Source organism: Acanthopagrus latus, chromosome 11 (genome assembly GCF_904848185.1).
Source record: "Acanthopagrus latus isolate v.2019 chromosome 11, fAcaLat1.1, whole genome shotgun sequence".
Classification (NCBI taxonomy): Eukaryota; Metazoa; Chordata; class Actinopteri; order Spariformes; family Sparidae; genus Acanthopagrus; species Acanthopagrus latus.
Window position 1 is genome coordinate 10,804,887 of NC_051049.1, and position 27,775 is coordinate 10,832,661.

A 27,775-nucleotide genomic window follows, 5' to 3' on the forward strand; every position below is an offset into this window, starting at 1 on the left:
ATGTTAACTTCATCTGTGCTCAGAGAAGAGGGTGAGGGAGTGAGCAAAAGAATGGATGTGACACAGAGAGAGAGAGAGCGAGAGAGAGAGAGAGAGAGTCACACAGCAGTGATGTGTGGCTGCACTGAAGATCACTGCACCCTCAAATGACAATAACAGTGATATTACTGCCACCTTGTGGTTAAAATGGGGTACTGACTTGTCCGAAGCGGTTGCATTTTGTACAGCACATGAAGGAATCATTAGGAATATGAACATATGTCAGTAAGATGTGTCCCAAACAAAGGTCCTGCTATTATTTATATATTGGCTGTGGTGGGAAGATGACAGAGAACAGTGACATTAGTGAAATATTACTCAATTACAAGTACAATGACTGGTATTTAAAAAAAAAAAACTGTACCGTTGATGATTAATGCATTATCAATAGCAGGCGTTCAATTGAAGGGGTTTCTGTTTCTTCAGATCTTCAGTCTAAATTTACACCAACTCCTCCTCCGTTCTGCTCAGTGGTCACGGTCACCTGTCCAGACCTGCACCTGCTGCAGGGTTTAGTTTTTCTGTCCGTATGTCGGGGTTTTCATCGGCCCATTTGTGATCGGATGGCCCTGTATGCTAAAAGATGCAGATGAAAAGTTTGGATATTAAAATCAAGTTGTTATTCAGTACTCTACTATGATTTTAAAGTAAATAAGTAAATAAGTAGATGTTACAGTACATGTTAATCCATACCTAAGTTTGAGTACAATTACAGACTTGGGAAAAAAATACTAATGTCTCATCTCATCTCATCTTCTTTGCAGTGACTTGAGTAGCTGTAATTAGTTACTTCCACCCCTACCCCTCTCAAACAATCTGACACATATTAACTGTGATATGAAGTGTACAGTGTTTCTTATTTTTGACCACTGCAATAATTTTACCACTAAAAAGTTAACTGACATGATAAAGTAACAAGCTGAAATACCATTTCTCTTCTTCATTACCTGTAACACAGTCACAGATGCCAAACGATTGGAAATGATTAATTATTCATTTTAATTAAATTGGATATAAACAAATGTTTTCTAATTGATAAGTTAGAATAAGACACAAAAATTATCCACGCAAAATTTTGCAACCATTGTTTTTAATAGAAAGATTTTATATTCTTTAAACCAGACAACCAGATGCCAGACATTTTTGGATATATTAAAAAAAAAAAAAAAAGGAACGGAACAAAAAAAAAAAAAAAAAATGACACAAAATGGAATTATATGGTTTAGACTTTGTGGATTTAGTGGTCTCATATACAATACAATTTCTTTTCATCGCCAAAAAGTGCAAATTCTCCAAAAAAATCACCTATCCCCCTCCCCCCCTGCAGCTTCTAACAGATATGGACTGACAGACTGCTATGCTAAGAAAAAAAAAACTTTGTAAAGAGCAAAGTGTTCTTTAAAAAGTAAATCCACACTGGAATCAGGTAGAAGAAGTAAAACGGCTGCTGCGCTCTGTGGGTTTAAAACGTTCGATGGAGCTGCGCTCTCGGGCCACACTCCGATCAATTAGTGATGTCACAGCAGGTACTTCTGCCTTTGTGATGAACAGAGCAAGGTGTGGTGACACACACACAAACACAACACAGCAGTTCTCTGCCTGATGTCACTCCGTGTGCATTTACAATTAAATGTCCAGGTTTGAAAATTGGGACGATTCTGCCATTTTAAATGTACATCAGAAAAAAAAACAAAAAAAACTTTGTAGAGGATTATCATAATAATCACAGTTACAAATCAATCTATTATAAATAGTAGCCTAGTTCCTTCTCTGCCAAGTTAAACCATTTACTGAACTATGGATTTATTGAATGTTTTATCATGATCAATATTATTCTTTCCACTCTACTGCAATAATCTTGATGTGACATCGATGTTAAGGCCAATAAAATTCTCTGTTCTGATTTGCAAAAGTGCATGATGGTCATTTGGCCGTTTCATCTGTCTTTCATAATCATTTACCACGATTTATATGGATACCAGATCCAGCCTTTAACTACGCAGACAGGGCGTTATTGCAGACAAAGAGATTCTGCAGTGGATACATCACTGCATGTTTAACATTCAGCACAGCGAGCCTTCTCAGAAAGCTTTTGCAACTGTTATACAGGTTTCTTTTTCAAGAAAAGGAGTCTCCCAAAAATGAGATCAAATGACCTTTCTCCCAACAAGATCTGAGACAGTAAGCAGAGAGCAGGTAGAGGGAGATCTGCCCCCTCCCCTCTACCTTTGTGTGACTATGCAATAAGCTGCATATAACAGGTACGGTGGTAGTATTACAGAGATGTGTTTGTTTAATGTCCAGATGAGGCGGCAGCTCTATCCGCCTTCAGTCCAGATACCAAATATTCAAGTTTTTTCATTTTTTTTTAAAAATTTTTCATCATATTGTATTTTTTTGCATTTAAATAATCATCTGTACTGAGAAAACAAAAAAAAAAACATCAACAGGAACAACAATAACAATAGTGATAACCATAAAATAAAAGCACACAAAATTCAGGATGGCCTTTTCGCAAAGTGCTTTTGTTACAATCGCAGAAGCTGAAAAAAAGGCAGTTGGATAGCGGTACGCTGGGGGACCTTTTGAACTGTCGGTCTACATGTCTGTCTGTCACACAGCAGACGGATAGTGAGGCGAAACGGACTGACTGAAACGGCCGCAAAGTGTCGACTGTTTCCTCCCGGCGTCTCCAACTCACATCCTTTACACATGACGAAAAACTCCTAAGTTGGAATCACAGCATGAAGTTTATGGAATGTATCCTAAAATTGGTTTAGGTGACTGAAAACTGAAACGGACTCTTCCTTCACACCTCCTCCGACCCCCTCTCCCTCCTTTCTCTCCTGTCGATTCCCCCTGCTGAGGGTGTGTGATCTTTGATCAAAGGCCGGTCGGCAGCAAAGATGTAGACTCTGAGTCCAGAGAGAGGGAGAGCGATGGGAGAAGAAAGTATGAAGGATATACCCTCCCCTGCGCTTTTCCAACCCCATCCCCTTTCAGAAAATGTTACAGTCTGACTCATAAGACTGAATCTCCAGTGGCTTCCTTCCCTCCGACAAACAATTCACTGGATCAATATTAAATGGAGAAACAGGCTGGTCACAGCCACTTTACAATGAGGGAAACTGTTCCTGCTTTTATCTCTCTGGGAACTATTATGATAAATATTGGTATGAACAAGAAAGGCAAAGACAGAGATGTGACTTGGAGGGTGATTAGATATACCACAAACTTAGCAGACATTGAAACCCAATGCATAGCAGTGTATTTTCCACCTGAGTAGTACTTTACATAGAGACAAAAGAGATCAGCAACACTCTCCTTGTTGCAGTTCTCAAATGTGAAATCTGTGGTGACCTCCTTTGTGTTACAATTCTTCTCATAACATGGCCATGCACTGAGCCATTGCTCAGCAAATAAATCCGTCACCTGGGCTTTCTAACCTCATCCCTGAAAACAACATCCAGCCTTCCCCTACCACCCATATTTAATCCTCCTCCCTGTATGCCAACCTTTGTGTCCCCAGAGACTGAGAAAGACTCCAAGTGCAAACTGTCCCCACTTGGCTGAGAGCAGCCAACAGACAGCAGCCTGCCTCTCTGAAGGACCCAGGGCTGTCTGTGTAAGTGCCAGAGCCACGCTGCGCATAGTGCCGTACTGCATATGCTGCGCTCAGCTTGCTGTGCATCAAGAGCCTGATGGAAAACACACACAAAAAAAATCAGGTGCGCAGGAAATATGACGAAGCAAAGCAAATAGTCCCCCTTCAAATCACCCGAATCTCCATATTAACAGTCAGCCTGTCCCGCTTTGTTTGATTATTTACAGTTATAGTTATCATAGCTGTTGGTTGTCTTTGTTTTATGGCCTTCTCAGATAGATTCATCAAAAAAATCTTTGATAACAGCATACAAAAACTGATCAAGTTCAATTTGGGAAAACGCTTGCAAGTGTTCTGAGACTGTCTCAGTGTAGCCTGTGTTGGAGGAGCCTTGGTCTGGGGCTGAGGCTTGGGACACACCAGTTGTGGATTCAAAGAGGATGATTACAGAGACATTATTATAAATTCACTCAAATCAAGCTTCGACAGCTAAATTATCAATTTCAGTACCAAGCCAATCAGCTTTAACGGTTAGTTTTTAAAATATGGTAAAAGAAATTGAGGGAAACTGGGAGATTTTTCAGTCCCCATCTATGTAAGGCACACTGTGGCCCTTCCACCTGGTGGGAGTGCGCCTCAGCCTCACACCGCACAATACAACTGTCTGGAAACATATAAAAGCTTTAGTTCCACCCAGACAAGGCCACAAAGTAAGTCCCAGTCTGCTTCAACTAGAGAACATTTCAATTCAACCTTTTCAGAAAGTAAACTCTTCCAATTCAGCAGTGATCAACATAGCAGTGTGTGCGTTAACATGTGCATTAGTATCCCGGTTTTCGTTTAAAAAATCTGGATATGGCGTTACATGGAGCATAAAAACCTGGTTATTCAAATCCCTGTATACATGATCAGAACAGTATCCAGGTTTCTAATCATCTTCCTTCGGGTGTGTCTTGATTTTTCACCAATCTCGGTCATTATGAGATGCTTCATAAACCTTAATAAGGTGTTTACGTGATCCTGAATTCTGTTTCCTTGTGTATCCAGGTTTCTGAGACCGAAAAAAGCTGTTTAAGTTACAAAACATAACCCTGGATACTCCAAAAACCTGATCGCAACCAGGATACTATTGTGCATGTCAACACACTAAGTAACATCACTTTTCATTATCATATCATATCATTATTCAGTTGATTGAACATCAGACAAAAATTGAACAATCCCATCTCTGTCATATCAAAAGATTTGGGTTCAGTATCTCTGGCACCTGCACACAGTTCAGCTCAGCCATCAGATCATGTTTTGAATGTTTTCAGAGTCTTTGCTACTTTGTAAATGCCTAAATGTTATATATTTGGAATATTTCTTAACATAATAAGCAAATATCATTCGCTGTTATCGCACCACTTTCCATCTGAAGTTTTCATCGAGAATCTCTTTTCAAGAGCCTTCACAATTAACAATAAACCTCTATTAATCCAACATGAGATTGGTAGCTTAAAATGTCCAGTGACTTGAATCCAAGCCATCTTTTCTCCTTTGGTATTTGTTGTTGTTGGACGTCTGTATATTTGTTAATATACTTTACATGATTATATTTCTACGGAGGGGTTGGATGGACTCTTTATGAGACCATTGAGTATTAACCACACTGCTCTGTGCTCATGGAAACTCGCAGGCCTTTCTGAGGTCTCCTGCCCTTCTCCCATAAGCAGGACAAGGACATTTAACATTAGTGCAAACTTTTGCTCTCTCAGCTAAAGCACCATTTCCAGTGCTATCAGGCTTTATATCCATAACCCCACCCAAGCACCCATGTACCCCACCCTCCTGGCACAGCAACTCAAAACCAAGACCCCAACCCGCACACACACACGCATACATACAGGCACACACACGCACGCACAGCCATGTAAAATTGTTAGGAAAAAAATAGCTGTAGCACAACACATTATTTTAAGAAGTGAAGACAGACAGAACAAATAATACATCCTTAAAACCTCTGATTCTATTGTCCACAAATATACAAGGAGCAAGAGTACTCAAGTAAATATCTGTATGATTCCACACACTTTTCTGCATATGTATTCAAGAGAAGGGCATCTGGGTGTGGCGTAGTCAGGGAGGCCCAGTCTGGATAAATTAAAGACATACTTTCAGTATCTCTAGTCGACAGAAGACTAAGATCGAGGGCAAAAAGCTTTGGTTAATCAACAAACAACATAAGACTTTCGGGAAATATTAAGGTCCAAAGGAACATTAAGATGGCTCGCTTCCTCCACATCGAGACAAAATGTTTAGGCAGTCCGTACCAAGTACCACTACATAAAGAGAACAAACCAGGTAGACATACATAGCTAACATCTGCTGTGGGAGTCAAACTGGGCATTAACAAACCCCATCTTCATCATAACAGAGAAGCAAAAATAGAAACTACAAACTCTCAAGACATAGCCAACCCCTGACAATGACCAACAAGGGTAAACGAAGAAATATGCAAATCTGCACCAAGAGAGCTGTGAAGTAAACAAGCAACTGTCCAATGAGTTGTTTTACAATATGGTATTTTTGCTTCTGTGGTACCATGGACCTATTATCACCGTGGTTCCTCAGAGAACACGTGTAGTTATGAGAGTAGCTGGTGAACAGATGGGGTAGACACGAAGTTTGTTTATCCAAGCTTGTCCTGAGACCCTCCAGCCTGCCAGCCAGCGCAACATGCTTGTGCACATGCACAAAAAAATATGCAACGCATACATACAGACACACGCGCACACACACAGTGCCCTTCCTTCTCAGTCTGCTTCCTCCTTCTACTCCCTTCCTTTACATTAAGACATAAAGACAACCCGCTAAAATTTCTTTTAACAACTAACTTCAAGTGCAATCAGTTACATGGATTAATTTAGTCTTGGGCCACAAAACCCAAGGTGATTATATCCAAATCCACTCGGCATCTCTTTCAGAGATCTGAACTCGTATGTTCCTCTTTTTTTTTTTGGCAGCTTGTCGTCAAAACCTGAACAAAACCAGTGAAGAAGCTGGACTTCACCACAATGAACAGACGAAAGGAATGATCTCATTTGCAACTGGTTTGTTTCAAAGTACCCGTTTTGTTGACAAAAGTGCCCACCTCAGTAACAAAGTGCATTCATAAACTGCCTCTTTCCAATTAAGGTGCAAAGGACTGATAGTTGAACTACAGCACGACTGCAGGAATTATAGGGTGGGGGTGGGGGGACTCTAAATCACACGCATGTTCTGTTCTCTTGACTCAAAGGCTCAATGTGCTAGTTTGGAAAATAACATTGGATTTGGAGTAGAAGAACGCAACGTGAATATTTTAAGACTAACAAATCCAGATGTATGGAGTCACTGACAATATCCAAACACATATGTCAGCCCTGGTGTTTTCCCCTTCTCTACAGGATACCTGGACCCAGTGAGTGTGAATGCGAGTGTGTGTGTGTGTGTGTGTGTGTGAGTGAGAGACAGAGAAAGTGCACTGGGGCTGGCAGCTCAGGGTGCATGTTTGAACAGGCTGTGGCTGACTCACACAGTGATGATGTGGCCAGAGCGACCCCGGCTGCCACGCACACACATGTACACAAAAACACACGTACATGCAAACACACTCACACACTAAACTGCCAGCACCAGGCGTCCTACCCACAGTAACACCAGGCTCTAATATAATAATATCCCCTCCAGGCTGGTTCGGGGGCATTAGAGGACTACAGAGGGAGAGAGAGGGAGAGAAAAAGGCCTGATTTGATCCCCTCCTGCCTGGAAACGTGGCTGAGCTGGGGGAGATTATTTTTTGGAATGCAACAGACATTGTGAGATCCCCCTCCCATTCCCCTCTGTTCCCCTCCCCCATCGACCAGCTGCAGCTGCGTTCCTATTTGGCCTCCCAACTTGGACAGGTATTTATTGCTCTCTTCATCATACAGGTTGCCTCATGGTTGTGTGGTCCCCAGGGCAAAAAGATTGGAATAAGCATGATACATAAACCACCTCTCACTCCCTTCCCAACACCAGCCCACTTCCTTTAAATATACCTCTTTCTCGATCCGTTGGATATCTTTAGTAAAAGCTGTGCAAACGTAGAAAAAAAAGGTGCTCATCTATCTCTCTGTCTGTATTCTTTGTCACTCTCTCACTGGGGCTCCCTGCCATTCCTTTAACCTGCGGTTGGTTAAATGCTACCCGCGCCTTGTCACACAAGGACAGATTCCGAAAAACTGCACAAAGTTAAGCACATTCATTCATTCGACCTCCTCATCCTTTGGGCAGGAACTATACATGTCAAGTGTTAAGTTTAGGACAAATGGGTGACTCGATGTGTTTTTTTTTTTCTTTTTCGTCAAACATTCATACAGTTGGTTTCGTTCACCCGCAAGCTTCACTCTGTGAGAAGTATGACATCAAGCCTAAGAGGAAAAACCCGATAAGTACACCTCAGCATTAAGAGGGGATCAATGTCATGTCACCACCTGCTGTATATACATGTATACAATTATAAAGTGTCAAGTACCCGAAGCAGTCAACAAAAAGGAGCGACCAAAATAAAAATTAAGACAAAATCAAATGTGAAAACAGAAATGCTGAAATTGCAGGGTTGTGAGGGATAAGAGGCAACGTAGTCGAGCCAACAGATACATTGACGATGGTAGTGCTTTAAAAACACAAACCCTCCACCCCTCATATTCCCTAGTCCTGCAATTGACGAGCCCCCATTAGAGTGGATTTGACTCAACATCAGTTTGTTTTTCAATAAACCATAGATTCTTAAAATGCATTTTTATAGAGAAAGCAACACTTCAATCAAACCCTTGTCTGATTCTTTCTGGAACATTTAGAGAGAAAAAAAATTGCATCAAAATTGTGGTGACTTTTCCTTGCATATGCCATATTGTGGCAATGTTGTTTCTATGGTAACTGTACATTTCAGACCTGCAAAAGAATAGAAAAAGACTTGTTTTCACTGGGAGGATTTGTCCCCGCTTCACCCGTACAGCAGCCAGAAGGTGCTTGATAGACACCTTGCTTAGAGCTCAAAGGCTGTGAGGACAAAACAAATAAAAATCTAAATCAACTGCATAGTTGCTCAGAGTGTCTTTGTATCTATCATACATTTGCCAATGTATAAAACCCTTAATATTATAAAGAAAGAAATGGCCCAGAAAGTGGACATCATGGGTGCATGATTTGAAGCGTTCTTTGCTCTTTAACAGATAAACCGACTTAAGTGCTTGCAAGTCTACTCCATTTCCTAGAGTAAAAGGAAAAAGAAATATAAAGATTAGATTTTTGTGACACCCTGATTTGGTTTATAGAGGAATAGTTAGTTGTTTTGTTTTTATTAAAGTTTGCCTTTGCATGTTTTTTTTTCTCCTCTGTTCACTGGCCTGTCTCACAGGCGGTGCAGAGTGACTATGGTGTCCAGCAGTGTCCTTGTCGCCCCTGCAGTCTCAGGGCTCTGTCTCCCCTGCCAACTCCTGCAGCTGAGGACTGTGTGCATGGGCTCCTGCAGCCCCATCCACCTCTGCCGCTGAGGATGCCTCCGAGCGCCGCCGTCCCCTGATGGTACGAGGCCCAGGGCCTGTGTCAGAGCCCGGGCTCAGCATGCCCAGGGGGGCATCAAGGAGCCCTGGCTCTCGCACCCGAGGTTTTCTGCCTCGACGAGAGGGGATGCCGTTGCAGCCGTCCTTCTTGAGGTGGCGGTGCAGGTGATCCGAGCGCACGAAAGTCTTAAAGCAGCTTGAGCACTGATAGGGGCGCAGGCCGGTGTGTACGCGCATGTGGTTCTTCAGGTCGTAGTTGTGAGCAAAGGCGGCACCACATTGCGTACACAGGTAAGGCTTCTCTCCTGTATGCTTCCGCATATGAACCTTGAGCTTGTCCTGCCTGTGAGGGAGAAGAATAAACAAGATCACGTGAGAAAACAGACACAAAATTTAAATGCGCAAGAGGTTTAGCTCACATCCATTTAAAAACAGACAGCTACCTTTACACTCAGAGTGACATTTAGCTTTTCTTCTCAGTCCCACTTACTAATCATGCTATGTAACTTCATGTACCAATAAATAATCAAAATGTATTATTAAGTCTCACTTTTACAGTGGCCAGCTTAATATGCTTTCAATGGTTTTATTTCTTATTAAACAGTCATCTTTTGGATCTCTTCCAACATGATTATTCTGTGAGGGCAGTTGGGCACTTTATGGAGAAGCCATAAACTTTACATCTTTATCTGTGTAATTGCACACAAGAGCACAACTGTGGGCTGACGAGAGTGCTCAATGTTCACTGTGTCAGTCTGCATTTTTACGATTTCTGGTAACTTTTTTTTGAGGACGATACCATGAAAATCACCGGATTTGAAAAATGCATGCATTTTGCGCATAAGAAATTAAGACTTAAATGTCCTCTGCAAATCCAAAATCATTTTGAAAACTTAACTTTATCATTAAGTCCTAATGAATTAAAGATGAGACTGTAAAATGTCAACAGATTTGCAGCCGAGCTCCATCCCCACAATCTGTAATTTAATTGAATTTTGTGGGTAGATGCTACTTCAAAGCAAATTTAAGCTGATATGATATTTTCCAATGATTTGAGCTTTCTCTGACAATAAGACTCTGTTTAAAACAAAACCAAACTATGACATTTCAAATCTCATCTCAAGAGATTCTGGTATATTTTTTAACTTTGCGATGATGTACCGCCCAATAAACTTTATCAGGCTGCCTTGGCCTTCATCTGACTCCTGTCACTCCCTCCCCCTTTTAGCCCTTACTATCTCTCAAGCTCCCGAGCTCTTTAATCGTCTAACCCTACTGCACCGAGGGCAGAGGGCTCCTAAACAAACAAGCGTAGTTAAGACAATTTGAACACATACACACACACACACGCATGCCATGTAAGTGGATTAGCTGTCATACAAACAAACAAATAAACCCACAGCAACCCTTATAGGTATGTATGAACTGTAACCCAGATAGAAAAGTTAGACACTTTTACATAGGTGAAAAGAAAAACACATGTACATATGGGTGCATGCGCGCGCGCACACACACGCACACGCAGGCCGAAGTCTTGGAACAAGGTGGCACACTGACAGAGGTGAATTATTTAAAGGACAGAGTGATTTATTACCGTGCGAGGCACACTCTTAACCCTGATCAAACAGGATTAAGATTACAATACCCCTTCCCACTGCCGGTCGAATTTAGCTAGAAGGCAAATTCAGATTGGTCTTCCCTACCTGCCATGCCAACAGAGGTTCTGGGTATTTCTAGCCTACTGCATCTATTTCCAGCACAAGTCCACTGATTAATTAATTAAAGGAATGATTTCAAGGAAAAGGCAGGACTCCTAAATACAGGGAAACTATGTGCACTCAAGTCCCTCGATGTAGACCAGCTACATTTGTCTGAGCGGCACATGGCAGATTTCATTAGAGAGGTAAAGGAGTGACACAGAGAGAGGAGGGGTGGTGGTGTAACTACTCTGCCGTGGGCAATAATCAACATAACCAGAGATCAAAAGTTCAAATTACTGCATTGGAGCACACAGAGCACCACCCAGGGACTGTAATCCCCCTCTGTATCTGAGCACAGCACTTTATAGCAGCCCTCCACTAGATAACACTACCTACGAAGACTACTGGCGCAGCCTACTTTTATAGGACCCCTATGTTAAAATTCCAGGACTTTGCTATGAAGGTTGTCACAATAAAACAGACCTTTACAACCATCTGACCCCCTCTCTCAGAGCTAGAATATTCTACATGCCATTTTGATTAACATTTGGCTACTGACTTTGAAAAAAAACTTGGCTAGGGAATACTCAGTCAGTCGTGACCAGGGAAGGTAAACATTTAGATTCACAAACTGAGCTGCCACCTTAATGCAAAGCTAAGTTGGTTAGTGCTAATACTCAACCTCTTGACTTTATGGTGTTTCCCACTGCTGGGCAGTTTGTCTACAGTGCCAAGTCCAAGACTATTAGAACATGTGACATGGGGTAGTCACTTCATTAATTGGGCTTACCTGGTAAAGCGCACTTTGCAGATGGCGCATTCATAGGGTTTCTCTCCTGTGTGCGTTCGGATGTGGCGGGGTAGCTTGCCTGCTCCTTGAATGACCTTGGAGCATATGGGGCATTTCTGGAAGGCCTTAGAGCGCATCTTCCTCTCCCCTCCACCTCCTCCTACTCCACCCCCACTGCCTCTCTCTCCAATCCCCCTGTCTCCTCCTCCTCCCACTCTCTCTTGGCCTGTTCTGCCCCGTGATAACCAGAGCGGCGGCACTCCCTGTGTCACAGCAGCAGAGGCTGTATCCTCATGCTGCGAGCTGTTAAAATAATTCAAGTAAAATTCCATGTCGGGATCGTCCCCATCTCCCTGTTCCTCCCCGGTTGTTGCACGCTCCTTCTGCCTCTCGATGGAGTCCATCATCTGCTGCAGCAGAGCACTGGCTGAACCCCTATCCCTCGCCAATGCCTCCCTACCTCCATCCTCCACCTCTGGTTCCTGCCCCAGCCTAGACTCGGAGGGGAGGTAGAAGTGCCCATTTTGCGATGGAGGGAAGTAAGATGACCCCAGGCTTGCTCCATTCCCCTGCACCGCCTCCCCATCCTCGTCCTCCTCTTCATCCTCGTCTTCTTCCTCTGGCTCTTGTGTTGGGGCCTGGGCCAAGGCAAGGGCCAGGGGTGAGTAGTACTCACCGGGACCAGCAGGAGCCCCGTTGCTAGGAGTGCCTCCGTTTCCGTGGTTAAAGTGCAGGTGTGTCGGCAGGTCCCTGAGCTCTGGCGTGCTGCAGCTGCTGCTCCAGTGCGCCCCTCTCTGGAAGTACTCCAGGTACTCCCGGGCCCGCACCCGGTTCCCCTGCTCCCTGCCTCCTCTGCCCTTCACCTCCTCGTCTTCATCTTCATCTCTTCGCTCACTGCCCGCCTAGTGAAACATGACGGGGAACAAAGACAGTGAGTGAAGGAGAAATTTAAGGTCAGTCAATTTTTCACAAAAAAAATAAAAAAAAGAGAAAGAGGGGAGACAAAGAGAGACAGAAGTACAGCAGCAGTAGAAAAGAGAAAACTACATTAAAAATAGTCACATTCTATAAAGTACCGCATCTCTGGTGAATTCTGACTGGGAAGCCCTGAATCTACAACTGAAAAAGGCTATCAGCAAGGGCAGATCACTATATGGGTATTCTGGATGTGCACCCAGGGGCTCAGCATGCCAGTGAGCACATGCATGGGCAATTAGGAAACAAAAACTAATTGCCAAAACACATTGATAACTGATGGGGGTATTAACAACAATAAAGCGGCACAGAACCCCTTTTTTGTGTTTTATATGTTTTTGTGTTGAAGTGTTGAAGTCTTTATGAGTTGTGAATAGAAAAAAAATGCATTTATCAAATACTGCAATCTCACAGGCTAGGACCCTCAGAAATCAAACACCCAGGAGCCAATGAATCTCGTTGACATGCCCAGCATGATGTGATCATCCCAGTGAAGTGTAGCTGTGATTATCACATGATGTAGAGCATTATGTATTCAGACACAGCATATCACAGCTACGCTTGATCGTGTTGAAGTGTAGCTGTGATATGCTCTGTCTGTAGTCTGGGAAAGAGCATGCTGTCCTTCCACACATGCTATTGGCTCAGAATGAGTAAGTGTTGAACTAACCCCACGGCTGTGGGCGTGCGTTTGGCATAGTGAGAGAGACTGATAAAGGCCATGATGTAAGTCTGACTATGCAGACTATTTAATGAAGGGAATGGTATCATTACGATACACTTCATCCCCTGTGAGAACTACATTTTGAATTAGTTATTTTTTTTATTTCTACAACACATCAACTCAGAATGAACTGTACTGTATGTTAGATGTGCTTTGCTGAATGTCCATTCAACACTTACAGTGGGTTGCGTATGGTGTCACTAACTCATTAAGGCAGAGCAGATCAAATCTCATCTCAAAGCTTAAATTTCTAGTTCTATAATGGTCTTGTACCGGCGGGGAGAGCACTTTGGTGTCCAGCAGGTGTGTACAGACGTCCTGGACAGGTGGGATTTCCAGGAGGCGTGCAGCGGCAAGGATGTCAGCCACGCTGCTGTGACTGACTGTCAATGTGGCTGTGTACGCAAAGTCCAGCAGTGCTCCTAGAGCCTCTGCCGCCACAAAGTCGATGTTGTAGATGTTCTGTTGGTCGGCGGCGGCCCCTGATGTGAAGAGCTTGTGGAAGTAGGAGCTGCAGGACGCCAGGACGGAGCGGTGAGCTGGGAACTCCCGCTCCTGGGTAACCAGGAGCACGTCACACAGCAGGCCACTGAGCCGCTGCTTGTTCAGGCTGCCGAGGATGTCTGCGCTGTGCTCAGGGAAAGGGATCCCCACGGGGCCTTCCTCTGCCTCGCCTGCCCCTCCTCTCCCCCCTCCACCACTGCTGCTTGCTGTCCCCCTGAGCCGCCTTCCTCCCCTCCCACCGGCTCCTGACGACATCTTCCACCAGCCTGCCGCCGAGCCGCCTAGCACAGCCCCCACCCGTGTATCCGTCCTGCCGTCTGTCCGTCTGCCTGTCTGAGGATAGGAGAGTTGGATAGCAGGATGGGATGGAGAAGAAAGACAAAGAGGAAAATAATAGATTAGTTCATGACATTCTTTATGTGGATAAAGGGAGAGGGGTATTGATTAATTGATTCACCACAGTAAGAAATACACACCATAATGCTTCAGAACACAACCCGGAACACACACACTTACAATATGTAAATTTAAAATCTATGTATATCTGTCTATCTATAAATATATCACAATCCAGCCTTAAAGCCCACAGCCAACCACCAATTAACCACCAAGAGGATGATGTGATGATGTTGATGTCTTGTCAGAATTTATTTGGAAAAAAAATGTTTCTGTCCAATTTACAAGTTTTGGCGATTTCTGCGATTTCCATTAACCTTTTCTAATGCAATAATTAAACATGCAAAAAAAATAGTGATAGTGAATGACTATAACAAGCTGAAAACAGTTTTAAAACAGTATAGAGTGGATAAGTGGTTGATAAATTATGATAACTGGTGTTATATTTTTCTCTAATCCATACACTATAGTCTTCTGACCTTCATTACAGTAAACTGTGTGACTTTTTCAGTCTCTGTCAATCTAAAGTGATTCACTCTTACAAGTCATCTTTATTCATTAACATCTTGGCATCGCAAGAACTTCCCTGCTGATTTTTCACACCAAACACATTGATGTTTTTGTAAATTCTTGCTTTTATACCAAGGAAATCCATATCAAAAACATTCAAGCATTATGTCCGTCATGTATCAAAAAACTACAAATTAAAGTAGTTAGTTTGTCAATTCGTGCTCTATGAGTGCCAGACCTGAAACTAAACTTTACAGTTAATGCTTTACAGTTAAGGAGCTCCAAAAAATCTAGTAGCAATAACAGCCATTTCAAACATGTTTAGCCTTATGCGTGTCCCAGCAATATAGTGTTTTAAGGTATTCTGTGGCATAAAAGTTTATAATACTGTGTACATTTTATTATCAAGGGTATTGAATTCTACCTTTTAAGTGTTATCAAAGAAATAAATATTTCAAGTTTGTATCTAGTTTCATGTCTGTCAATTTTGGTAAATTGAAATAAAACCTTCTCTTTCCATTTTGTGGCAGGTGATCTCAACTGATCATATAATAAGAAGAATTAAAATGATTCTTATTATGTAACACTGTTACTTTTCTGACGTGGTTACTGTACTACAAACCTTGTCTCAAGTAACCTCGAAGAAACCAAAGAGTGACACCAAAGTAATATGCAGCACTGTTTTTAAACCAAACTTCTGGGCACAACAGGTGTATTTACAGGTCTACCACAAGCATAAAACTGTACAACAGCAGCGTGACATGGTACAATAAATTTGTTTCTGATAGCACTGAATAAACAGGGGCCCTCAATCATTTTGGATGTGTTTCCCCTGCAAAAAGACTGTAAGTGTGGGAAATGGCTCAGTTAGGATGTTTGTGTACCATTTAATGTACATGTGTGCAGGTAGCTGGGTGCCTGTATCCTTGTTATGCATGCTTACATCTATGGGTATGTGTATGTGCATGAACTCGTGCAAGAAACTAAGTAAGAGGTCATGGAGGACAGATAGGCAGAGGGCAGTGGGGATCAGAGTGCATGCTGGGAGCTGGGCTGTGCAGCTTGTGCACTCGGTGTCAGTCGAGAGCTGGGGAGGAGAGCGAGGGAGGTGGAGGAAAGGGGAGGAGGGAGGCGGGGGGGCTGCCAGAGTAGACCCTGTGGAAAAACTCCACAGGAGGAGGAAGAGGACACACAACAAGCTGCGAGGGAACAGTATTAAAAAGGGAGGTTGTCAATCCGGTCTGAGCTGGTTACCCCACCCTGTACTGTGTGCCAAGTTTCAGGAAAGGCTGTCCCCTCGCTCACGTGTGGGGGGGAGATTAAAATGATCGACTGAAGCCTGCGCAGTGGGAGAGGGGTTTCAGCAGAACAAGCCATCCTCGATTTCTCTATTAACACACTCACATAAGCGAATACTGTAACATCACAGAGACATCAATAACGCACGAAACACACACGCACATAAACACACATATAGGGCATCCACCTCCCCTCCAACCCTCCTCCCCCTCTTCTCCATCTGCCAGGGAGACCCAGCAGGGGGTGAGATCGGAGGGGGGGTTTAGAGGATGCATTGAGTGTGTTGCTCGCTACAAGAGCGAGGCATTCAAATGACATTCCTTTAGATCAGCCTTCCTGGTATGTTTATTCGCTACACCCCACTACCAAACCTGCCTAACCTGGCTGCCTCTCCTCATTTCTACCTGCATTCACCTTTTAATTTATCTGCTCTGAATGTGCAGCTCTCCATTCTTCTACCCTTTACAAAGCAACGCCTATGAGACTCCACACCTTGAGATCTGGCAAATTGTCAGTCTCCCTACAAGTCAGGGTTAGGTAAAGCGCACATTTGTTCAAATAAAGTACACACTCTGATGGGTCCTAAATGGGTCAAAAAAGAGAACATTAAAGTAAAAATATGTCCATTCAGATAAAATAAAGAGTGCAGGTTTGCTTGATTACTAGTAAAATATCTAATGGTTTCACTGTATTTTGTTCCTTACTGTACTTTATATCATTTTGATAAGCAGCTGACCACAAAGCCTCTGCAAACACTATTTCTTTTACAAAGCTCTGTTGAAACTGTCAGATATTACGCGACTGAGTTTCATTATCCAATTGCTCATCTGAATATGTGAGTGAGAGGAGGGCAAAGACAAAGAGCGATGGCACAGGAAGGATGGAGGGAGGGAGAAAGAGTGAGTAGAGTGAGATGGAGATGGAGATGGAAGAAAGAGCAAGAGAGAGGGCGACCACATGGCTACCGGTCACGTCCTTCACAGGTGGAAATAGATCTCTGTGAGCCCATCTAGACCCAAGCCAACCTGCTTTTCTCCAACACACAGCACCTGCACTAGACCTGGCTTTGCTGCAAGCTTGCGTAGCACGTTATCCCCCATACATACACAGCTGACCCTGGGTCACGGCTTTGTGGGGTAAAGACGCTGAGCTGAGAGGAGATAAAACACACACACACACACACACACACACACACACACACACACACACACACACGTAAGCACAAGCTCGATTCATTGCCAACTAAGCATGGAGGGACTGCTCTGCATGCAGCGCCCACCTGTCCCCAGATAACCTGGAAGAGCACTAAGAGAGAGGAAACACAGTGCAACAAACCTGATCCTGACACCTCCTCATGGCTTGAAACATTCCTTATCACTAATTCATGTCTGTGGGTGACAAGGCCTGCAGCCCAGCACAAAGCAGCGCAGCAACTGTCCGTGTCCCTGGTGTTCCACTTCCAGGGAATGGCCGCTCTTCACTGCCCTGTTCGTGAGCAACCCAGGCCTATTTTGCAAGTCAAACAACTGCTTTAACACAGGTCCCACCCATCCCGTCCCCACCCTCGTCACCTCCATTTCATCCATACAGTCCCTCAGCCCCTTCCCAAACACCTACACACAGCAAGGACAGATATCAAAATTAGGCTTCAGGGACGAAACAACCAACCACAGTCTCCTGCAAAGCGGTTTTGCTGTCACTTCAGCTGACTGTGCTGTGTGTTTTTGTGTAATATCTGCGCCAGGGCAGTCACACCCAATTTGCTTGACATTCAAAGACAATTACACTGACATAAGGCTGTGGTTGCAGTAAGTAAAAGTGTTTTTTATTTTGCCTGATATGTATCATCTATGGGACGGACTGCAGAATTTCCACTCTAGAAGTATCTGTCTTTGGCTGACACATACCATTCATTCCTACATACAAAGGAACAAACTGTTAACCCTGTGCAACCTCAGATGTTTCTTAGATAGATACGGAAATAAACAGCTTACTTGCACATTTTAGGAGCAGTGCACAACAGCGGTTTTTAAGGTTTTACTTGATAAAAGGACACAGCAACAACTATTACTATAAAACAAAAGTTATTACTGTGGGTACTGCACTTAATATTTCACTTTATGGAACTTTTTATTTTGACATTGATTATTAGGCATCTATCCTCTCTAACTTTCAGTAAGTACTTCAACTTTCAAAAAATGATTGGCTCATAAATAAAGCACAGTTGAAAACTACCTCGCAAGTCAACTTTAAAAGAAGCAATCAGGGCAAACATAACATTATCATCGATCCCTTAAACCATAAATGTTAATAGTGTACAGATGGGCCACTGTTTTAACACTGAATACAGAGTAGTTGTTCATTTTCCAACAAACACCTTGTGAAGTGTTATTATCTTATTGCTTGTACAAGATTCAATCAGGTTTCTCCAGTGAACACTTTAGCATTCAGAAGCTCGCTTGCTGTCAGAATAATTCATATATTTCAACCAACGTAAGCATTTGAGTGTGTTTGCATGAATATTAGTATAACAAAAATACAGCAGCAAAGAAATGACAAAACATCTGCAAATGTGGTGATTAAACAAGAAGTCAAATTTTTTGGTTGGCCCTTTTCCCTGGTCTACACTTCCTTCACAAATTCTTTACCATTTCTCTTTCCTCCCTGTCCTCATTTCACTGACTACCTTAACTGTCTTCTATGGCAGCAACTCTGCTCAGCCCTTCCTGCTGCAAGGAATCACTTCAGTCAGGTCAAGAGGATTCAAGGTTGGACCAAGATAATGGAAGATAATCGGAATGGGGAGGGGGTTGCAGTTCCTAGGAATGGCACATTTGTAGCAAGCGCCACAGCCAAGTGACTCACTGCTGCCAGTAGTGGAAGGAAACCTGATTGGTCATATTGGGAGCGAAGCAGGAAGAGGGCAAGTGACTGATAAAAACTGAAGTTGCAAGGGCTGGTCTAGGCCTGGCAGCTCTTACTAGAAACCAATCAGGAAGCACTGCCAAAACACTGACACAAAGCAAGTGAAAAGGTAGTGGGCGAGGCAGGGCGTTAAACTCACAAGCTCACTCATAACTCCTGAGCGTATGGTGGCCTAGGAATCCGGCTCAGATGTCAATGATAAACTCAGATCTCATTCAGTTACCTGGTGTAACCTGCTTCTTTAAGACGAAAGGTAACCACCACCCACATGTTGGGGAGAGGCTGAAGTGAGGAAGCTATCAGGGGTTTTTATTATGTGCTACAGATTGCAATGGACCCAAAAAAGGAAATCTGTAGCTGCTGCTTACAATGTTTATTACCTTTTACACGGTTCTAAATTTGACGATACTTTGCTTTCTTGCTTGTTTGTATCCGTCAGAGCCACTGTACAGCCACAGGATAGCAAATACAAAGAGGACAAAAACACAGACATTGTAATTCAATCCAGTATGACAGCTGTGAATTACTACTTTTGCAGAACTTACATTTTTAAAAATAGTTTTGACACAATAATAGCAAGACGGTAAGAATTTAAATTCTATTTTAGTTTTTGAGTTTGGGGTGTTGCAATATACAGTAAAACGTTCTCATGTTTGCTGTTCTCACTCTCTGTTTACTGTGGCTTTCCAATAAATTAGATTCATAACTTCTTTGTAATCTCTACCTATGTATATGCTTGCTTTTGTTTATTATTGTCCTTTACATGCATTTTAATCTCCATTTCTTTCAGGTTCTTCTATGGCTTTTTTGTTTTTTGTTCTATTGAGTTTTCAACACAATTTCAAACTTCTTTGTTATTGTATTTCTATGCCCTCTGTAAAGTACTTTGAATTCCCTTGTGTCTGAAAAGTGTTGTATAAATAAACTTGCAGAGCCTTGCCATATGTAAATGAAGCAGACGAAATATTAGAACCATTATAATTACAGTAATAGAATTTAGTTCAATGCCACTTCACCATAAAGTGCAGATACAAAAACAATGTTGAAAAAACACACACACACACAACAAAAGAAGTACTATCAACAAAAACAGATCATGAATGTAGTACTACCTCATTTAAAATGATTATCTAATTAATTCATTTAATATGTTAGTTTTAAGATGATCATATTTTCATGAAATGAACACAACAACACTCTTTACTTCCATGCCAGTTAAAATATTCTCTGTTGGTGGATATTTCATCGTGAAGCCATGACTACATGGCTTGGGACAGTAGCCTTTCACAAGCTGCACTGTAACAAAACCACATCCACGGTCTGAGTTCCTTTTAGGCTGAGTAACATGCTCTGACACTGCCATGCTGCCAACCAGGAAGTGTAACAAAATCTAACACATGGCTTCTGAAACAGCACTACACTCCAACACAGTGTCGTCCAGCAGAACTCAAGCTGACCAGTTGGTCAGTCCGCAGGCCCAACATGCCCTGGGCCACTTCGTGCATGCGCAGCCCTACAGGGAAAGAGGACTTCCTGTGAGTCTGTGGCAGGCGTGTAACAGAACCCGCTCTGTTATCAGATGACCAGCTCACTGCTTGCTCGCTCTCTGTCCCTACTGTCTGACCCTCTCTCTCTCTCTCTCTCTCTCTCTTTCCCTTCCTCTCATCTGTCGCTCTCATCTCATCATTGCTCCATCTCTGTCTCAGACTCTGCACTGCACAGTACCCACCACATCACCCACTTCCCCTTTCCACTGCTGAGGAGGCAAAGCAGCAAGGTCCAACCCACCCTCCTGTATATCGCTGTCCTCTAACGCACCCACCCATCTTCTCCCCTGTTCCATCCAAAACCATCTCACTAAATCACCATGCAGTCAGTGTCAGATTGGTCATATATCCCCCTTCCTGATCGGATGGCCTTTCTGCTTGATTAAAAGGAGGTTCTGCCACATCTGTACTGCTATACCACATTGTTTAATATCAGTATAACATTCTGATGCCTTCTAACTTTATTTATTCACAGTACATGTGAATGTGAAAATGTGAAAATCCTAAATCACCCCCCCCCCCAAAAAGACACCATCTAACTCAAAAAAGTGTGAAAATTCAAGACTAGCTTTGCCCCCACCCTGAAAAAACATCCCAGCCTCTTCCTCTCCAACTCTAATTTGATCAGGTTGTGTTGGCCTCTCCATAATAAACGTCCCAGAAGAGAACAGAAGAAGCCCCTTTACTCCCCCTAGACATCAGCACAACAACAGAAAAACAACAGAGAGGGGTCTGTCTGTCTGCCTAGCTGGGCTGGAAGCTGTGGTATACTGAGCAGCTGACCAGGGGAACCAAACATTAGGGGGAAGTGAGGCTGCATTCACCATGGAAGAGGCAGATGAAAGTATTCAAACTGTAGACAAATCTTTTAATTTATGCAAACAAACAGCAGCACAAAAATAAGGCCAACATATTGTCCAAAATGTGATTTTGGTTCCAACATATGGGCCACAATATATCAATTGACCACATGAAAAAAACTTTGAACAAACATAATGAATGTTACATGTAGTGCATTGTATACAGCCAACATTTCACTCTAAAATAAAGCCTCAAACTGCCACGGCGACATCACGCAACCTGTCTTCTCAGTCTGTCTGAACCTGCTAGTTTCAGGCCATAGTGGTGTAGGCACAAACATACAGGAATATCAAACTGTATTCAGCCTCACCGCCAAATTGATGGGTGGTGTCTTGGACCTGCCCACAGCCACTGAAGTCCCCTGCAATTCCCCTGGAGTCTATTGTTGGTAACACAGACACACACACGCATGCACACAAGCACACACACAAACACATATGGCGTCCTAGATTAACCTCTTGCTGGAATTTACTTGAACTTACTTTACCTTTCTCAGTAGTAGTGGCACAGAGGGTAGCATAAGGACACCATCAACTGTAACTAATTTTGTCTCTGACATTGAACTGAATCAAAAAATCTCATCAACCTTGTTTGCTGCCCGCCTTCTTTAAAGCATTCCAAACACTTTCCCAGCAATTGGGCGTCTTCATGAACTGCTCTTCTTGTACCCTCTCCGTGCCCACACGTTTAAAAAACTGGTTCAACAAGTATGCAAAGCCAAAAACTATGCATCTGGTTATCGAGCAAGGCAGTCAGGGTTCCTGTGAAGTCTTCAAACCACCAGTCAAAAGCAAGCGGGACATGACGAGCAAGATTAGAATCTGCTTTTGACAAGATGCTGGTGAATGGGGGGGTGGGGGGCGTGGGGCTGGTGGACTAGGAGAAAAGAAATGTCATGAGATTGACCATGGTGCGAGTAGCTGAGAAAAACTGAAATCAATCAGAGGGTGCACAAATTCTCCAGCATGGTGCACAAAGTTATCAGAGTTTAAGTTTGAGTTTAAAATTGCATTGAAGCAAGTGAAATCCAGCTGTCACAAGATGTGTCACATAATCTCCCCTTCAGCAAGAGATGATGCCACAACTGAGGTTTCTCAGACAAACAATTACTCAACAACACCCCACCTGTGCTTTGTCAGCTAACACGGTCGCTATGCCACAGTCTAGCAAACATTTAATGCAGTGGTTTTTGTGGAAATACTTCAACACCCCTGAAGAAGAAGCAGCAGTGCAGGATGTGCAACTGTCTTCATCTTTTCACTCTACTAATAATAGCAGCGTTGCCATTTAATCACAGCAGTAGACAAACACATTAAAAGAATAGCGAGCCATAATAAGATTTAAAAAAAAACATCAATGCACAACGAACTGCATGCCCATAGTTAAAAAGTTAGCCTGACGTGAATGAAAACTTTACGACACCAGAACTGTTTCTGTGCAGCACCTTACACTCAGCACTGACCTATTTGCCATTGCCTCCTTTATCTGCAAGTGGGTCAAGAACTCTGAACTCCATCAAGCCCCATCTCTCTCTCACACACTCTCCTTCACACACAACACGCTACGGAATTTACTTCCTCTGCTCGCCTCTCTACTCCTCATAGTCAGTCTAAAGACACAGTGTGTGAGTGTGTGTGTATATGTGTGTGAGTGTGTGGATGTCTTTGGAGTGCTTACCAAATAGGCAGAAAATGTTTCCCGGGCCCTGTCTGCCTCCCCTGCCTGCCGGCCAGCTCTGCTGCCTCCGTCTCTGGGCAGGGCTAGAGCTTTACCAGACAGGAAACTTGCGAGTGGCCCTAGTCATACAGGCAAGCCCTTGCCTGATCCCACACAAACAGACACCTACCCCCCCACCCAAACCACCACCACCAACCCCACCTTCCCACCCCCTTCTGTTTTCAGCCCACAACTCTGCTCCGCATCCCTTGCTCTCATTGGCTTGACAGCTGCTCACTCACCACACCTCCTCATCGGGATAGGCTGGCGGCTGTTCCCTTTCCTGGATGGCCGAGGGCAAGGCACTCTGGGATATAGAGTTCTGAAACCCAGTTCAACCTGCTCTACAGTCCCTAGTGTGGACTACGAGTCCCAGCTCTCTCTGCCCTTACCACCCCCTCTATCTCCAAGCCTGCTCTAACGTAAGCACTCAGGGCTGAATTATACACTACAGTATGTTGCTAGCAGGCTGCCAGGTATTAAAGTACAGACCAGCCATCAAACAGGGCCGAGCTTCGTATGAAAAAAAAAAAAAAATCATTTCAGCCCCAACTGTCAGAGCAGTAAGCATACATTAGAGGTGGATTCTTTCATCCGCTCACATTCTAGTGACATCTCAGACACACTTAAAACTCCTGACCTAAATTATGACTTATTCCTATCCAAAACAGTCTAATGCCACTACAACATGCCCTGCGCACACAGCACACAACTTGCCCCGCATTGAGCATTTCAATTGCGACTGTCTCGAAAAGTTGCTGCTATTGCTTACACCTTGTCCAATAGAATTTATTTTTGGTTCCTCCTTCCCCTCGTTCAGTACCCCCCACCCTCTCTTGAGAGCCCCCCTCCCCCCCCCTCCTCCTCCACCTCCTCCTCCTCCTCTAAGTGCTTCCACCTGCCCGAAAAGTTAATGCCTTGAACACATCCTATAAACTTTATCTCAAGATTCCCCAGAGATAAATAGCAGTGCAGAGGAAGTACTTTAGGATGATTTTTTGAAAAAAGAGGAACCTTGACAAGGGACTACTGCTGCGACCCACCTCTCCTCTCCGGCCAACCCCCCCACCCTACTCTCCTTTCTGTCCCCCTCCCTCATTCCTCCCTCTCTCCTCTCCTCCTCTGCCCTGCTCCCCTCTGGTCGACAGGCCCAGGGCGGACAGCGAGGGGATGGCAGGGTGCCTTTTAGCTCACCTGCGATGGCCGTGGTGAAGCTTGTTGTGGGTTAGCTCAGCCCTCTCCTCTCCTCCTCTCCCTCTCACTGTTGTGCAGCTTAAAGCCCCGTATGCGCTAACCAAGCAGCAGCAGATCAACTCAATTCCCTTCCTGGTTTCTGGAGGGCAAAGAGGTCCCTCCCTTTCTCTCTCTCTCTCTCTCTCACTCACTCTCTCTCCCTCTCTCTTAAAGAAACAGCATTCCCCCTCCGTCTCCTCTCCCTCCTCCCTCTGCGAATTAAAAAAGTAAAGTGGAAATTTCTTTGCGCTCCAAAGTGGACAGTTGTCAAAGTCATAAACTCAATCAGAGATGACACAAATCATTAACCCATGCCTTCCCACGCTGTGGTTTGGCAGTGAATGCCAGCCAACGTTTCCCTCTACGGACACTCAAATGTTTTGGTTTGAGGGAAAGTGAGTTGTAACTCTTGTCAATTCTCACCCGCCTCATCTCTCAATACTGCTTTCCTTTTCTATGTGAGTCGAGACGCACCCACCCATCCTATTGCCTGAGGTCATGGTGTCCCACCCCGAAAGCAAGCCTTGGCACATTCCAGCACATACGGTAGGGGCTGCCAGCAACCCCCTTGATACACTTTTTGGCTCTGCCTGGTCTCTCCACAGAATACCTGCCAAGCTCCAACAGGTGAGGCATCATAGAATATATTACTAAGTGTAAGAAGCACGTCTTATCCACTGTGGGGAATGGCAAGTTCCCATGTGTAAATTTACAGCTTTTGCACTTGATGTTGCGCCACTTCCAAACACCCACCCACACGCCCCCTCAGTGAGTGCCAGCCAGCCATTGTGCCATGGAGTGGGATGGAGGACAAGATGTATTCAATGATTCTGCGGCACCATAAACCATCCCAACACACCTGTAATGGCATTTTAAGTCAGAGATTTCTAATACGTGCTTGACAGGATGTATTTTTCACAATGTCGCTGCCTGTAAATGGTTGCCTTTTGGCTCCAGTCTTACAGGAGTCATGTCCCACAACAGTGCAGCAGGGCTTGTCTCTGCACAGATAACCATGCAAGGGAAACAAGGGGCTATTTGGCAGGGAGAGGTAGTGACACACCCTCAGTCTAGAGGGCACTGTTCAGCACTGTCTCCGTATAAGCACAGGGGAGTCACAGCTTTCAACCTTCAGAGACACACATGAATTGCTGTATTTGAGCATTTGGTATCATCACTCGCTATAATTTGCAACTCTAAGTGAAAAGCATGCAGGTGGATAAGTTGCAGCCTGAGTGAAAATAAAACAGCAAGGATGTACACTTTCATCTAAATGCATTATATTTACACAAGTTGCCTACTATTCAGTTTTGCCCTGATTATCCACAGTCAAAATTAGTTGCTCTCAGCCCATGGCAGTCTGAGATGATGTCAGACATTTTTATGGCAATGTCGCCTTTCAGTCCAATATAAACTGGTCCTGTCCAACTCCAGACATCCCACATCAGATCTGTGTTTGTCATTACTGTCTGAATGATGGTTTTGATTAAATCTGGCCAAAAAAAGCAAGGCAGTTAACAAAAATCCCCCGGAAACAGATTCCAGCTTGACCTTCAAACAAAAGCTGACCAATTAAAGTTAGTACATGTGTGCTAACTGGAGGCCTGGGGTCAGTGGGAAAAAAAGTTGCAGTTAGTTAATATGCATTTTATGAGAAATTTATGATCAGTGTTGTAAAAAGTACCCTAAAATTACACTTGAGTAAAAGTAAAGACATAGTGGTAAAATATTGCAGTGTAGTATCTGAAAGTATCTGATATTGCTTCACAGCAAGAAGGTCCTGGGTTTACATCCCAGCTAGGCCAGGCCTTTGCAGTATTTGTGGCGTTTGTATGTTCTCCCTGTGCTTGCATGGGTTTCCTCTTGGGTGCTCTGGTCCCCCTGGTACATCAAAACATTTACATCGGGTCAATTATCTGGTCAGTGCCATTGACCAAGGCAATGGCTTCGATCTGGGTTTGGTCCCTTCCACGCTGTACGTTGGCGGCCCACTGCTATTATGAGATGGTCGGAAATGCAGGGATCCAGTTTCACTATGTTGTACAATGCTATCAGACAAAATAAAGATTTTTTTCTTCAAAAGTAAAAGTAAATTATACATATCTTTACATGTACTGTATGTATATAATGTAGACTACATGTAGATTATACAGTATGGCTCAACAGAGTGTTGGTCAGGCTAATTATCAGCATTTTCATTTTATCTAATTGCTGATTAAAAATAATTTAATTCTAAAAAAAAAAGGCTAATGAGCTACTTTTGCTCTGATGTAGCAGGTAATCACAAAAAATTCAGGGGAGTTGAAGTATAAAGAAGCAGAAAATGGGAAGTGCTATTTGTCAAGTGCTATTACCTTAAAATACAGCACAGTACTTGAGTAAATGTACTTATAAACACTCTATCACAGTCTATAATGTTACCCTGAAGTTTGATTTATTTCATTGGTGAAGCAGAAATTCTATCACCCTACTGTCTGATAAACAAGTTAATTAAATGTTTTTTCTAACTTTTCAAAAATACAAGCCTATGTCTTTCTTTATATATATATATATATATATATATATATATATATATATATATATATATATATATATATATATATATATATATATATATATATATATATATATATATAATGTATGTATCCGTTTCTATCCAACATATTAATGCAAGAAAATTGACGGTTATCATAACGAGAAACAGTAAAATTAGAATTCTGCAACTCTACCATTACAGTAAGTCACTAAGCTAACGTTAGCCAAAGTTCCTAGCTAATTTTGCAGCTCAATACGGAACGGAGATAGCGCTATAGTAAAACAAATAGACAAAAAAAACAAAAAAAACAAAAAACAATACATCTTTCAATATATAGCGTAATGAATATAAATATTCAAAGACCACTTACCAGTAACACTAGAAATACTTCGTTTTCACGCCGTCATCCATCTCTCGGACTCTGTGAAGTCAGTTTATTCAAAGTGAGTTTACATTTAGCTTAACTGGTTATGTTGCTATGCTACCTGTCAGCCAATCAGAGAAGAGTACCTCACTATCTGGGATATGACATTATGAAGGTTAGTTAGGAAAAACAAAGTCGTCCAGGTTATGTATGAAAATGAGTCTGAATATTGATAAATCTGCCCCAAAAATAAGGTATCTAAATGTTCCAATTATATGGACGACTCATATTTCATTTATTCTGTTAATTGTCTAATCATAGCTTGAAATTTATGAAGAGCTATTTATTTGATTTGCCTTCATGGTCAACATGCTGTTAAAGCCTTCGACATAATTACAGAAGAAAGTTATGGCGGGGAAATACTTTTGTATTTTCATTTTATTGCATGGGTCCAAAAGAAACCTACTTAAATCACTCAGAAAGTA

General features: G+C 43.0%; 1 protein-coding gene across 1 annotated transcript; it reads right to left on the reverse strand.

Annotated features, from left to right (window-relative positions):
* Nucleotides 1–1,825: 1,825 nt before the first annotated feature.
* zbtb7a (zinc finger and BTB domain containing 7a) lies at nt 1,826–27,409 on the reverse strand. Its single transcript, XM_037114246.1, has 4 exons — nt 27,297–27,409; nt 13,673–14,236; nt 11,701–12,602; nt 1,826–9,553 (listed from the first exon to the last, which is right to left on the reverse strand). The coding sequence occupies exons 2-4, from the start codon at nt 14,156–14,158 to the stop codon at nt 9,118–9,120; spliced, it is 1,824 nt and encodes a 607-aa protein (XP_036970141.1). The 5' UTR covers nt 14,159–14,236; nt 27,297–27,409; the 3' UTR covers nt 1,826–9,117.
* Between the last annotated feature and the right edge of the window lie 366 nt (nt 27,410–27,775).

Bases quoted from the DNA above. Each gene is read 5' to 3' on its own strand.
- zbtb7a (XM_037114246.1), bottom strand. From the start codon at position 14,158: ATGTCGTCAGGAGCCGGTGGGAGGGGAGGAAGGCGGCTCAGGGGGACA. The intron at 12,603-13,672 runs GTACAAGACCAT...ATGTTTCACTAG, and splicing joins CCAAAGTGCTCTCCCCGCCG to GCGGGCAGTGAGCGAAGAGA. The intron at 9,554-11,700 runs GTAAGCCCAATT...TCTCCCTCACAG, and splicing joins TGCAAAGTGCGCTTTACCAG to GCAGGACAAGCTCAAGGTTC.